Source organism: Aquila chrysaetos, chromosome Z, assembly GCF_900496995.4.
Source record: "Aquila chrysaetos chrysaetos chromosome Z, bAquChr1.4, whole genome shotgun sequence".
Taxonomy (NCBI): domain Eukaryota; kingdom Metazoa; phylum Chordata; class Aves; order Accipitriformes; family Accipitridae; genus Aquila; species Aquila chrysaetos.
In genome coordinates, this window is record NC_044030.1 from 84,784,383 (window position 1) to 84,799,209 (window position 14,827).

The 14,827-nt window shown below is 38.4% G+C and overlaps 1 protein-coding gene across 6 annotated transcripts in view; it reads right to left on the reverse strand.

Moving 5' to 3' along the window:
- The window catches only part of DYM (dymeclin), a 221,993-nt gene that overhangs the window by 58,774 nt on the left and 148,392 nt on the right, over positions 1 to 14,827 (reverse strand). For all 6 annotated transcript variants that reach the window (XM_030004289.2, XM_030004292.1, XM_030004288.2 and 3 more), the window contains one exon: positions 7,804 to 7,906. In XM_030004289.2, the coding sequence (XP_029860149.1) occupies positions 7,804 to 7,906 (103 nt within the window). The remainder of the gene's footprint in view (positions 1 to 7,803; positions 7,907 to 14,827) is intronic.

The following is a 14,827-nucleotide window of genomic DNA, read 5'->3' on the forward strand; positions in this document are numbered from 1 at the left end:
CTTTATCACAGGATTTTAGGATAGTTCTTTGTTAGGAAAGGATAATTTATGCAGCATTTTCTCAGGAAAGTTTCCAATTCATTTCAAGGAAAGAACCGATTAAAAATTCAGACAGAACTGCAGAATTTGGCTATTACTCAATACAAAAGCTTGCTTTAGATTTGGGTTAGGTTGGTTATTTCAGTCTATGCTGAAATTGCTATTTTTTGATGATATAAAAATAGGGGGTTTAGGTAGGAGTAATATTCTTCAAACTAAATTATAACTCATCTGAAGGAGTGCATGACTAATATTTAGAAAATGTATTTATAGGCCTTTGGCTCAATACTGGAGTGGAGACAGGCATACCCAAGAATAACCTGATATTGAAAATGTTACTTCTACTCATAAGCCATCAACTCAGAGTAATCAAAAAGAAGGTAAATTTACTGCAAAACAAGGCGATTCTCCTATTAAATGCAACTTAAATTACTAGAACCCACATAGCGTACAAAAAACACTAAAATATGATATTGTTTTACCATATACTACCTTCAGTAAACAACATCCTAAAAATTTTTTCTTGTATAATCGTGTGTTAAGTTTATTACAGTAGACAACAAAAGGATCTAAAAATTCACACACACAAATGAATTTTTGTAGACTATTAACAATGCATGGCTAATGCAATCAAAAAATCTTATTGAGTTACTTAGCGACATATAAAAATGCAACAAAATATAGACAAAAAAGTATTGAAGAGACCTAGGCAGTGCTTTGGTGAAAAACAGGTGGCTTCTGAGTTTTGAAGAAACATTATGGCAAAATAAACTACCTTAGCTTCCCTTCCCGCCCCCATCCTGTATTTGACAAATACAGACATCTCTCAATTAGGAGTCTTGATTTAATTTGGTAAAAATTTCCCATTCTGCCAATAGTGTATTCAATTCTACAGCTAAACAAGTAATACACATTTTGTACATTCACAGCAGTTACCACTAAGCAGTATTTTTACAGACTACCAGCTAAACAACGTTAATTGCATCACACTAACTCTATTATGGCTGACCAGTTTATTTGGAAGTGGATTTAATTTCATTTCTGCATCATTACTAAAGTCATCACATGATCGCAGGGAAGACTTCCTACTTCTTCACGATAGCACGCATTTATAGGAAAACACTTATGTCTGGTGGCAGAGTTCAGCATTAAACCAGTTCTTTAGATAATTAAAAAAAATCAGATAGAGCTGCAGCATATCTAATGTAGTATTGGATATGTAAGCACAGAATATATTATAGGACCCCAAAACATCACAACATTTATTTACAGTTCAAATATTGTTCACATTGATAGTAAATGAAATACTTGTTTTCTACGTGCTGGATAGGCTAAAATCATTAACTGTTTTGCACGGCATCCTTCATAAAAACATGTCTTCAGCCCAAGATCCCATAACCTTAACTGAAATACGAAACTATTACATGAAAAAACTCTGGTTAGTGCCATGAAAGGGACAGAAAAGAATTTATACGACAATGGAATGGTAGGCAAATGTCATGGATAAAAGATTTTAGTCTACAGCTATTACATATTTCTATTCATTTTGCTTTAGTTGTTTAGCAAGGCCACAACTAAACTGCATATACTGAAAATAAGGCTGACTTCAGTCTTTTGAATCTATAGTACTATCATCTTTCATCCACTGTAATGTAACTGAATCCAGAAAATTTATAGATTTTAGAAAAGACAGCTAATACTGCAGTTCATAGACCTTATTTTACCTATTCGTTAGCAATTCCAAATTTCTAAGACAAATACGGAACCCCTACTTATAAAAGACGATTTCTTCCTAGGGAGTAAATGAAACAGGGAACCTTTTAACATCTACCCATGCATAGGAGGGAGATTAGGTTCATTCTCTGTTGGAGAAACCAAAATGAAGGACTATTTATGAAGTACTTGCAGCTTTGAATATAATCAACTGTAATAACAAGATACAAGTTACAAAAAAAATTCTTTTTGTTGAAACCACTTTTGTAATACTGCTTTTTAATAACCCTCATAATGGCCGAATTAGAAGGACCCCAACTGAAGTCATTCATCCCACATAAAACAAACATTGCTTTTTCTTCTTAGCTTTGTTTTACAAGCTACATTATTTCCAGATGACGCTTGAGGGGCCTAGGAGCTTCAAGAATTAGATGCTTAAATAGACAGCTGCTTTCTATTTACCATATAAATCAAGGATAAATCAAAGAAGAATCTAAATATTGGACTTCATTTAGCCCATTGTGGAGCACAAACTGAGAAGGAAAAGAAAAAAGAAATATAGAAATCTCATCACCCAAATGCAAAGTTTAATTCTCGTTATTAAGATGAGAGAAAAACTCATCGACATGCACAGAATTCCAAGCCTCCACGTAACACCAGCTCCGCACAGCAGGTAGATTTAACTGGATTGGTAAGGAGCCAGGAAAAGAGTCACCTCTAATCGGGAACTCTCCCAGTACCACCAGGCTTTGCTACTGCAGACTTTATATATATATTTATATTTTTTATATATACATATATTCACACGTGTGTGTGTGTATACATAGACACAGAGAGCTCACTGCATTCCTATTCTTTACATTTTTCCCTTCAGATTGCCAACATGCATTTACTTCTATACCTTAACTAACAAAGAAACAGCAGATTTTGGACAGGGGCTTAAAGGATGGCTCTTCATATATTCACAGGAGTACATCTGTAAATATGCAAAGTCTAACACTGCACTACACTGTTTCTATCACTGACAAAATTCCTCCACCACCGAAGTGCTGGTTAAGTGACAGTCCTATATATGAAATAATTGAAGATATTGGCACTAAGTGGGATTATTTTTAGAATTTTCCCTAACACGTTTAAGCTTCACCTGCATAGAACAATGCATTTTTTTTATAGCCAAAATTTAGAAGGTAAAAAAAAGTTAAACTGAAGTGAATTTCAGAATTTTCCCCCATGTGGCTAGTGATCATCCTACCTACACTATTTTCTGTTAATATTATTCCATTAAAGCAACTGAAGGCTGTTGGTAAAATCCCCACGGATGGCAGAGAGAAGAACTCCCAGCAGACAGCAGCGTGGGGTGCTCAGAACCGTGACCCCTACCCTGGGTGTTGAGTGATTCTCAAAATGTGCTCCAAGGAGTTTTCATTGAACTACTAAGCCTTCACGCCCACCACCAGTAAACAAGAGTTTGGGCTCCCGCTGACATAAAATCCCTCGTCCCTGTGTTGCATTAGATGATGTTGAAATAAATTTAGAAACCAAATCAAAAGCTATGTATCCACATACAGACTCAAGTGATGATGCGTGCCAAAGTATTTGAATCTAAAACTATTCCTACATTTGACTTTTATTTTCCTCAATTTTTGCATTAAGCAGTTGGGTTTTTTTCTTACATCAGCAAGAGAATTCTGAACTTCTGACATAAACGTGCCAAAATTAAAAATTGTCTATCTCCTCCTCTCTCCCCTCCCTCCCTAGAAATAGTTAAGGAGAATCCTCATTACCAGCTGCAGCATAACAAGTGTTGGAAGTACTCGAAAATTGCAGCCAATGCTCTGAAAAGCTTAAAAAGCAACCGTTTGGGTAGACGGTAGCACCAACAACAGGTCTGACGTGCTACTTTCCAAGGGAAGTTAGCATGCCTCCAGTTATGCTGTTAAGTATCTATGATTTAACAAATTACATTAGGCTGTAATAAAATTACAAAGAAAATAATCAATATGTTTACTTAAGTAATTTGTCTTGATTTGAACTGAAAGAAGCAAAATTCTCAATTATTTTATTACCAGTGTTCTTGTTTGTTAAAAATTTTGGAGAATGTGCTTTCATTGAATGCATGAAAGCAATAAAAAAAAAAAACCTAACTGGATTTTTCCCATTTCTTCAAGTCTGGAGACACTCGTGGACAAGGACAACTTGACCGAAGTGTGATATTTCAAAACAGGTCATTGCTGCTATGAAAATAATGCTTAATAATAAAGCTTATTAAACAACTAGTAAATGAAGCAGCATGAGAATTGGTCTAACCAAAGATCCTGTCTCCAAGCCAATGGTTTGATGACAGGGGGTTCTTCTCTCTTCCCCGCTGGCTCTTCCGTCCTGCTCCTGAATCCTATCGCGTTGACTACAGTTTATCAGGAAAAGACCAGGAAACTGATCCAGCCTTAATAAATGAAACAACTTGCTCTTTTCTTTTTTAAAGCCCAGAAAACCTCAATAAGAACAATATAAAAACCAACCGGGTCAGTTCCTTATTCTAGTTCACAGCAAGATATCCGCAGCTTCGGTGGTACACCAGACACCTGACCGTAGTCTGCGGCAGATACTCACAAAAAGACCATAGGAAACCTGGTAAAGGAAGATCCCCAGATCTTAGAAATTAAGAGGTGCCCATCTCATCTAACCTCCATTTGCTCCCGTTGTGTGTATCCATTACGGCACAGGCATACTGTGCCACGGCACCTCTCCATCCTACGATGTTCACAATGGACAGGGCTCAATTGAAGAACTCAAGATTGATGCTGCCTCTTTCCTTCCATCGCCTTCTTGGCCCGAAGAAGGAACAGACAGTATTTACCATAATTTGTTTTTCAAAGTCTAGTACTCACAAATGAGCAGAAAGCCGTGGAAGGGAAGACAAGAACATAAGCAACACCTAGAATAATTTTAGGTACGATTTAACTCTTGTGACCCTGGTACCATGAAAATTCACTTTTGGATTACACAACACTGTAAGAAAAAAATAATTATTTATAAATTAAATGAATTAAATAAATTTAAAAACAATTAAGATCATGACAGATACATTTTTAAAACATGTGTTTGATCTGAATGAAACCTACGAAGAGGATAGCCTGCTAAGCAATCCTCCTCCTCTTCTCTAGACAAACCAGGGCAGAGCAGGCAATCTTGGTGCTATCCCTTTCTTTAGCTCCACGCTGGGATACAGAAGTAGAACAGGCTTCAGGACTTCAGACACTTATTATTTCACTATAAATTATTATATATTCACTATATATTATTATATATCCACTATAATATTATTATAATATTCACTATAAATTATTTCAGTTCCTAGATTCTTCACTCTTCTTATAGACAACACAAACACGGGCTTTCAGAAGCAGAGCATGCTGAAGTAAATGAAATCTGGCCTCAACTTTTATTTAGTCAACTAAATATGAGCCTATGCCTCAGACTGAGCTGGAACATGAGCAATTTGGAGGGAAAAAAAAAAAAAAAAAAAAGCCATGCATAAAAGTATACATTCTTCTTTCAAAATACAGGCCATGAACTTCAGTGATTTTACTCTCCCCTACAGCAATCTTTCCAACTGCTCTCCTCCCCTTCTTCCCTACATCATACCAAGAATAAAAGGGAAGAAATTCAGTGAAGTATCTAAGTCTCTGGGCTGCACTCCAGAGTGCCTCCCCAGCACTGCTTCATAAACTGCATTTCTCAGCTGTCTCCATCTGTAAGGGGATAACTTTGATCAGAGAGCACCTTGGGTCTTTCCTTAGCTGCAGTATGTAGTTCACATCCAGGAAGTTAAAAAGAAGTCCAAAATGTATGAAATAGTTTTCAAGCACCAAATTCAAACACACACTGAAATATATACCTATATATACCCACATATATGTAAATATGTGCCTATGTGTGTGTGCGCATACATACATATTTATTTATATGTGCCCTTTTACAAAGGTATGTGTGCATCATGCTGTTTTCTTTCCTCTGAACAGTGGGGATGGTAATTTGTTAATTTGTTTTCTTCTAGGGAAGAAAATACAAGGGTGTCTTTTCATAAATCATAGAACAGTTTGGGTTGAAGGGACCTTGAAAGATCATCTAGTCCAACTATCCCACAATGAGCAGGGACATCTTCAACTAAATATGAATATCCTCCTTCTGACAACAGGCTACATACAACTGTAGTCCCTGCATTAGGGATATAAGTTAGTGTTAGAAATTTCAGCCCTACTCTCTAGGCATCTGAAGATGCCTGACAGTCATTTAACCAAGACCCCACAACGTCTCAGAGGTTAGTTTCAAAATACAGAGTCTTTAGCAGCAGTTCCAGCTTATGGAGCCCCTGTACCCATAAACCCGGTCCCAAGCACTCACTCCAACCCCTCTGGGCTGCGATACCGCACGTTACGCAGAACTGTCTCATGATATGATATATGACGTGATAGATCTCAGGTATGAAAAGCCATCATCTCCACCAAAGCAGCCTCCCTTTGCCCTGGAAGCCAACTGAAGCACCACAGCTCTCCTAGACAGCTCAACAAAGAGCCGTGAGACCACAGGAGGAATTTGAACACGTAGCTGTGGAATTGCTTAAGCTGGACTCTGGCATGACACTGGCGTTAATCACCTCTGAGAAAAACAGCCCCAAGAGCCTTATCAATCACAACACTCAGAAATGCTCAGTGCATCCAAATACTGCAAGTCCCCACCACCGTGGAAGCCCATATACCAAGAGCCCCTATTCCTTGAGAAGCAAACCCATGGGAAAGGGTCATCAAGTCCTCTCCAAGGGGTCTGAAGTCTTGGGGAGCTTTCAGTTGCTCACGCCCATGCAGATGAAAGAGGTTTATCCAGCTCGTGTATCACCTTACCAAGCAAACAGAAGTGGGATCTCCTGCTCTTTAACCACAACCTAACTTAAGGGGGTTCTTGCTGAAATGTTTTACAAGTTCCAAAAATTAAAGGTCAGATAGCAACTTCTGGGAGAGAAATCAGAAACCACAAGTGTTGTAAGGAGCTTCACATGAATTAGGGCATGGTAAGACAGCAGGAATACACAGGAAAAACCTGCGAGTGCTTCATTTGCTCTATAAACCCACGTGTCTCTGAATAACCAAGTGCCTCTAGTTTGTATAGTACGTGTCAGCAATAATACCTAAAAGATGCAGGGTAAGAAACTTCGTTAGTTGAATTAGATTTAAGTCATTAAACTACTATACCAAATTATCTTTTTAGGTATTTTTATACCTAGCGCTAGAGTAATATGATATGTACAGTCTTAGGCAGGCATGTCCTGGAACATGTGTTAACACTGAAAATAAAACAGTTGTTACATTTTCATCCTCAAAACTCCAGAGCAAGATAAATCAATTTTTTTTTTTTTTTTTTTTTTTTTTTTACACAGTATTGCAGTGAGAGTTCAAATGAGTACAAACCAAAGATACTTCAGTAGTACAAAGATATTATTCAAGTCCTCGGAAGATGTCTCCTTCTTGTACTGAAACTAGAGATTTTCCAACAAGCCATGCAATTAAATTACAAAATTGTTGCCTGTTTGTGGGTATTGGCTCAGTAAACTGAAGAGGACTGTATGTATCCATGTGTTCAGAACATACTAATTTGCCCCGTGACTGCAGTACTCCCCCCTAAAGGCTCACTGGGAATTGTTTTCAATCATTTTTAGGCATTTTAACATACTGTGGATGCCAAAGCCCCGTTCTTAAAATTAATGTTTTTAACTGTATGATTTAAATATCCTGAAACACAAATGGCTTGAAAATTGCAAGTTGACAGGGTACTGTAAGTCTCTTTGCTATGAATAGTTGCGGTTTTGTTTTGCCATTTGTAAGTGTAATTTTTTTTTTTAAAGACGTTTCAGACATGACATCATTCATACAGGTTCCTGTATTTTGGTGTTGGTGGTTGCTTAGCTGTCACACATTTTGATAAATCTTTGCAGATTTAGGGATGTTACCACTTCTATTTTGAAGCACCTACTAAAACATTACGTTCAATACTCACATAATCAGGAAGCGGAGAGTCATTTGAACCGAGGGAACCTCTTAAGGACTGCGTGGCTTGCTCCAGCACTTTGTTGTGTTTTTTAGACAACAAAGAAAACAAACTGGAGGGGAGAAAAAAGGAGAAAAAATACTTAAATAAATTCACAATAATGTTCTGAAATTGTTAGACTATCCAGTCAGAAGAGTTGCTTTATTATATACAAAAACCTGAATAAAGAGATTTTTAGAATGCAATGCACGAGAGTTATAGAATTTATTTATTTATTTAACATCTGGGCTAAGCAACAGCAGAATTTGAATTAGAAATATTCTATACAATAAACGATGTGAAGAACATCATATGTTCGTGGTTAAATTCTTAAAAAACCGTGGCAGAAGGAATGGTATACATGCAATTTCAGTTCATAACTAGTATGTGTTCGCCAAAATGCAATTTTTAAGTGCAGCACCTCATGCAGTATATTCTTAAGCATCTTGTGTATTATTCATTTCAGTAACCTAATTGCTTAGTACAGGAAGAATCCAAGTACATGACAGAAGCTTTGGGTATTTGGAGGCTGAGTTTTTGCATTTTACTAGTATCTATTCTTTTCAAATTTATTTTAGCTTAAGTCAAAGAATAAGGCATTACTTTAGCTTTATAAATAATCTGTGAAATCAGAGGACCATATACATACAGAGAAATAAACACTTTTTTCATGCGTTTTGAAAGAAAGCACGGCAATGACACTCAGGGAGGCTGGTATAATCTGATATATGAGAATATAACTTGACTGCAATGGCGGAAGGAGAGATGAGAAGGAAGCAGAAGCAGTGGACAAAGGCCACCAGCTAGTGCTCAGCAGCTTCAAGGAGTCAGAAGCTTCTGTAAAGCCCCTGGATACCTCAAACATGGTTTTCAATTCACAGATAACCCACTTTCCCTCCTCCCCATAGTGGCATAAGTCACATGTTTTCGGGCTTTCTGTGTCCAAAAACATTCTTCTGGCTTCTTTTTGGAGCACTACAGGACTCCTGTCAGGCTTTCCTAGGATGACGTGTCGGTCCTTAGAGGATAAAAAGGCTGCCTTGACAAATAAGCACCAGTAAAATGCACTAATGCCTTAGCATGCTGCTCTTGGAGTTGCTTACACTTCTTGATGGGACAAGGAGAAGTGGCAGACTTCTTGTTCACCAGATTCAGTTACAAAATACTAAAGCCAGTTTAGTAATTAAAAAACTAAGTGGCAAAACACTACCTCAGTGTTATAATCTAGATAGCTCTATTTCTTGGAACTGGAGGACAGCTTCAGTGCTCAGAAGTATGTGCTTGGAAAACTTTTCTGCCTCAAGAAATGACGCTCAGTGTTTGAAGAGGCCCTCTTTATATTTTTACTTAGAATTTATCATTGATATTGTATCCTTCACAGAAAGTAAAGTAGATTCCTCGGAGTATCAGTCCTTGTCCCCTCGCTGTTAGCCAAAAGCCTCGGGAAAAGGCTTTTTGAACAGTTCTCACTGCCACAAGGAATTAGTTACACTTCTCAAGCCTAAATCTCACTTCTCAAGAGCCAACTCAGTAAATTCCACCATTTCCCAACACCTCTTCTGTCAGGTATTTCTTAGAACAGATGAACAGCTTCCTTTTAAGGACGGTCTTCGCCGCACTTAAGGCATCTAATTAACCCCCGTGAGAGCCCTTGCGTAGGTTGCACCATCCTCAGGGTTCAGCCAGAGTCTGCCAGCACGAGGAATGGGCTCGAAACAGCACGGCCAAAACCAGGGTCGGTGCCACGGCTGCCCGACTCCCAGTCCCACCAGGACACTATCGCTGGGGCGGTGATAATCGCAACCGGACTGATACGGCAAGAACATCGAATGACATTATGAGACCTCTGTGGTGGTTACAAGGGTTGAGTACGTTTGGTGTTTTCAGGATAACACAATATATTTGACATCATGAAAACGGGAATCTTCTTTTTTTTCCTTGTGCTATCCAACAGAGCCTCGACAAGACGTGTCATTCCTGGGACCAAATGCCAACCTCCCACTAATTCACAGCTATTAGTCAAAACCACTAGAACATTCCCTGATAAAAAGAAGCAACACAGAAATAAGATATACTACTAGAGTTTCCATCCTTTTTCCTCCATAATCAGCCTGTATTCACAGACTGAAATTTTTGTTCAAATCAAAATTTGGATTTGCAAACTGGTCCTTGGCCTGAAACAGCAGCACTACTTTTCCAATCACTTGTATTTTTGAAGGCTCAGATTTCAGAGATACTGTCATCAGCACCATCTAGTGCTGCAGAGACAGAATAATCGGTTAAAACCAACCTGGTGATGCTTATGGGGTGGGGGTGCAGCAAGAACAGGTTAAATCTGGTGTCTCTCTGCTTCAGAAGATACAGATAATTTCACAAAGAGGAAGAATTTGGAATAAAAAGCACTTCCAACTAGTAGATTCTTCTCCAAAATATGTAAAGCATTTTTGGCTATAAAGGAATTTAAATATAAGCAAAGAAGTGGGATCAGGTTTTTGAAAAGTGCATTTATTCAATACATGTAAAGAGGAAAATGCACATACAGTGGTATTCCATGTGGAATTGGAATAGAAAAGAGCAGATTTATTTTCTCTGACAGAAATGTAGAAAACTGGGAAAAAGAAGGTAGAAGGAAAAGGACAGAAGACTATTTCTTTATATCTTATTTTTGCTTCCTTAAATATTTTCCTTTTTTTTTTTAATTAAGTGTAACGTAACTAAACTAGAGTACTTGTTTACGGCATAAGTAAGCCCTTGGTGGCTGATTTCTATTTCCAAAGCAGCAGCGAGGGGGTACGCTCCATTATACGTCATCTTTGGCACCAGGGCTTCCCCTTGCAAAGTTTTGCTTTCCTGCCACAGCTCATCACCTTCGCACCTGTCTGAGACGCTTCTTTGTGGGACCACAACACCAATATTCAGGTTATAAAAAAACTCAGCACAATTCTCTTCTTCATAAATTGGTTATCCTTCTCAAAGAACCATCCCTTAGAGGACCATGAGGGCAGGGACACGTAGGCAGGAACTTTTCATACTGAGAATAAAAACGTATCACAGAACTGCACCCAGAGCAAACTGCAATTCCTTAAAGAGCTTCACTGAATCGCTACAACTAAACAGAAAAAATTAAGGCAAAATACTGTGATTAACTACTGTATTTGAAGGTCCAAAGGAAATGGCATTGCCTCCCAAAATGGTGTAAAACTTCACCAGCAAGTAATTCACTTACTATGTCTCTGAAAACCACCTTGATAAATATCACCTTCATTTTTAAAGTATTGGAACAGATTTAATTACAGTCTTCAAAAGGCATTTACATGAAATTTAGCTCATAAAAATCTTTTATCATTGACAAACATTGCCTTCTAAAGGAGATGTGTGATTTTGCGGCAGTCACATCTTCAGTGTCTATAAGATTTTGGGTTTTATTTTGACATTCAAGGCATGAGTAAGGCAATTTAAAAAAGGCAACAATATTTTACAACAAGGTTGTTCGCCTCCCCACAACAAGGTAAGAGAGACAAATGCCAATTCATGCAGAGGTGGAAATTAAGATTGTATCCCAAATTTCCCTCATGAGTCACAGTTCTGTTTTTGCCCCGCTAAAAATCAAGTTGAGATCAAATTTGAAAATATATATACTATGTGGTCCCAGAGGGCAGCCTGCACAAGTTGACAAGAATACAGATTTTTCTACTGGAATACTTTTCCTCTTTCTTGTGTTCTTCTCCATTGACTGTCAGACAGGCTATGGAGATAGACAGCCCTTTGATCTCACCCACTATGGACATTTTATAATAATAGCAAGTTATGTTCAGAACAGTGAAAATGTCTTGGTACCTCAACCCATCTCTCACTCACAGAAGTACTTATGGACCAATGTTTACCAAGCAAAATAATAGGTTGGAATAATAGCAAGATGAAATAACAGCTGGCATCTATTACAGATCATCAAATCACACCATGGATGAGCTCAACCAACGAGGAAGACTCAAGGCTGAATAACAATCTCAAAGTCTTGTGTTTCTGATTTTTAGGAATTAAGAAAGCATTCGTTTCTTAACTCCCTCTACACAGATGAAGTTTTTAATTTAACACAAGGCTGAACTTCGATCAATAAAGAAATGATTACAGACTAAACAGTAATGGCTGCCTAAATGCAAGTGATTTGATTATGTGTTATCTGCACACACAATAAAATTCAAACCAGTAATATACGAACTTGACACTTTCATAAAGCCAAATCCACAAAGCCAGTGGATCAAAAAAAAAAACCAAACCAATAATGAGAACTCATTTAACAACTTTCTTCTTAGTCCACCAAAAATCACAAGCCAACAATCATGGGGGAAAAAAAAAAAAAGCTTCTGCAAGTTCTGCAGAAAGTCTGATTTACAGCAGATTGAAACAGCTCACAAAGTATACTCCTCACACACAAAAAATGAATGTATAAAATGGAACTTTTAGAGCTAAAAAAATAGAAAAAAAAGATAAGGGAATTGAAATTAGAAGTTTAAAGTAAATCCAAAGTTAGAATTTGCCGAAAACTGGAGCTGTCTGAAAGCTTTGGACAACAAGAAGGAAAGGTACCAGTGTACTTTATTTTAAGAAAGTAAATAGGATGACCTAAGATTAATGACCTACTAGTTAATCCTGAGCATAATAATGGAACGGCGATCATGAGACTCATTCAAAGGAGGCTATCACCGGCACAGAAAAATAGACCTTGTCAAGCACACTCAATTTTTTTTCAGTGAGACTAGAAATAAAATAAAATATGATACTATCCTTGTTGTAACAGGCTTCTACTTGTCATTTATATGACTTTGTTCCACATGGGATTTTTTTTTTATTAAGACACTTGAATGATAAAAAGCAACACGGCATGCATTATATGAACCGAAAATGAGGCATCTCAACAGCTTGAAAAAATCTTCAAATTTGAACCTGGAAATGAGTTTTCTTAATAGAGCCATATAGGAATATATTCTTGGCCCTTCCAAATAGCAATAGCTATTTAACATTTGCTAAAGCTACCAAAATACTTCCAATGACACAGAGATGATATATGACGCATATCATTGATATACATCAAAGATAAAGAAATATTATGGTTAAACTTCGCAAATGGCACAGTCATTACAGGAGTGTCAAATGAAGAGAAAAGGACGTTTTTATTAAATTTTTCCATATCTTTCAAGAAGTTGCACACAAAATAAACTTGCTTAGATTTAACACAGCCAAACTCAAAGGCATAAATATAGCATCAAAGAATCCAAGCTGCTCCCTAAGAGTGAAGGATCTCATCCTGGGAGAGGCAACTAAAGATGACCAGACCAACAAACAGCTGCCCAGAATGCAATAAAGCTGCTGAAAGAGTAACTGTCTTTGGCATTAATAAAAATACGGCCCCTCACTACAAGATGGACACTGAGGTGCTGGAGCGTGTCCAGAGAAGGGTCTGGAGCACAAGTCCTATGAGGAGCGGCTGAGGGAACTGGGGTTGTTCAGCCTGGAGAAAAGGAGGCCGAGGGGAGACCTTATCGCTCTCTGCAACTACCTGAAAGGAGGTTGGGGTCGGTCTCTGCTCCCAAATAACAAGCAATAGGACAACAGTAAATGGCCTCAAGTTGTGCCAGGGGAGGTTTAGATGGGATATTGGGAAACATTTCTTCACTGAAAGGGTTGCCAAGCATTGGACCAGGCTGCCCAGGGAAGTGGTGGAGTCCCCGTCCCTGGAGATATTTAAAGGATGCATAGACGTGGCTCTTAGGGACATGGTTTAGTGGTGGACTTGGTAGTGTTGGGTTAACGGCTGGACTCAATCTTAAAGGTCTTTTCCAACCCAAATGATTCTATGGTTCTATATCCAGCAAAGTTTTGCTCTACAGCACCCGCCACTGGCATCCAGTGTGCAGATTTCACCACAATGGTTTGAAAATGCAAAGGTTCAGAGAAGAATCAGGATATTGATTATTAAACCAGAAAACACACCTCCCCATCAAATGTTCAAAAAACTCAATTATTTCATAAAATCATCACAGAATCATTTGGGTTGGAAGGGACCTTAAAGATCATCTAGTTCCACCCCCCCTGCCATGGGCAGGGACATCTTCCACTAGACCAGGTTGCTCCAAGCCCCATCCAACCTGACCTTGAACACTGCCAGGGATGGGGCAGCCACAACCTCCCTGGGCAACCTGTGCCAGTGCCTCACCACCCTCACAGCGAAGAATTTCTTCCTTACATCTGATCTAAATCCACCCTCTTTCAGTTTAAAACCGTTACCCCTTGTCCGATCACCACATGCCCTTGTATACAGTCCCTCCCCATCTTTCCTGAAGCCCCCTTTAGGTACTGGCAGGCTGCTGTAAGGTCTCCCCAGAACCTTCTCTTCTCCAGGCTGAACAACCCCAACCCCAACAGATTTGAGAAAAGATGATAGGGTTATTTGACCAAAATACAGATATATGCACATGGAGAAAAGAAGTTTGTTTACAGAGGATCCTTTAAGCTACCAGAAGAAGAAAAAGTTATTGAAACAGAAACTAAAGTACTGGTTGCACGGGCACAGCTCTCTCTTACAAAGGTGGCTGAAACCAGGCTTGAGGCATAATAAATTCCTATTTACACTGTCAGAGCAACAGCAAAGAGGAGAGAAAAATCTGGGAGGATAGAAGAGGATCTCAATACCGAGCGTGTGAGTTGAGCTTAGACTGATGCTATGACAAAAAGAAAGAGATGGAAGTCTGCAAGAAAGGGGCACTGTCAGAGAGCAGAAGACCAACCCAGCACATTAGCAGAGGAAGGTCAGATCGAGTTATATGACAGAAAAAAGGAATAAAGATTGGACTTCTACCAATCCAAATCACTAGTGAGCTTCTCAAGGAGAAAATTTTTCAGTTATCTGAATACTTAAAAACATTCTATATGCGCTGAGTAGAGAATTACTTGAGGACTAAAGCACTGATCCACAGAATTTATTTGAAGATTGGAA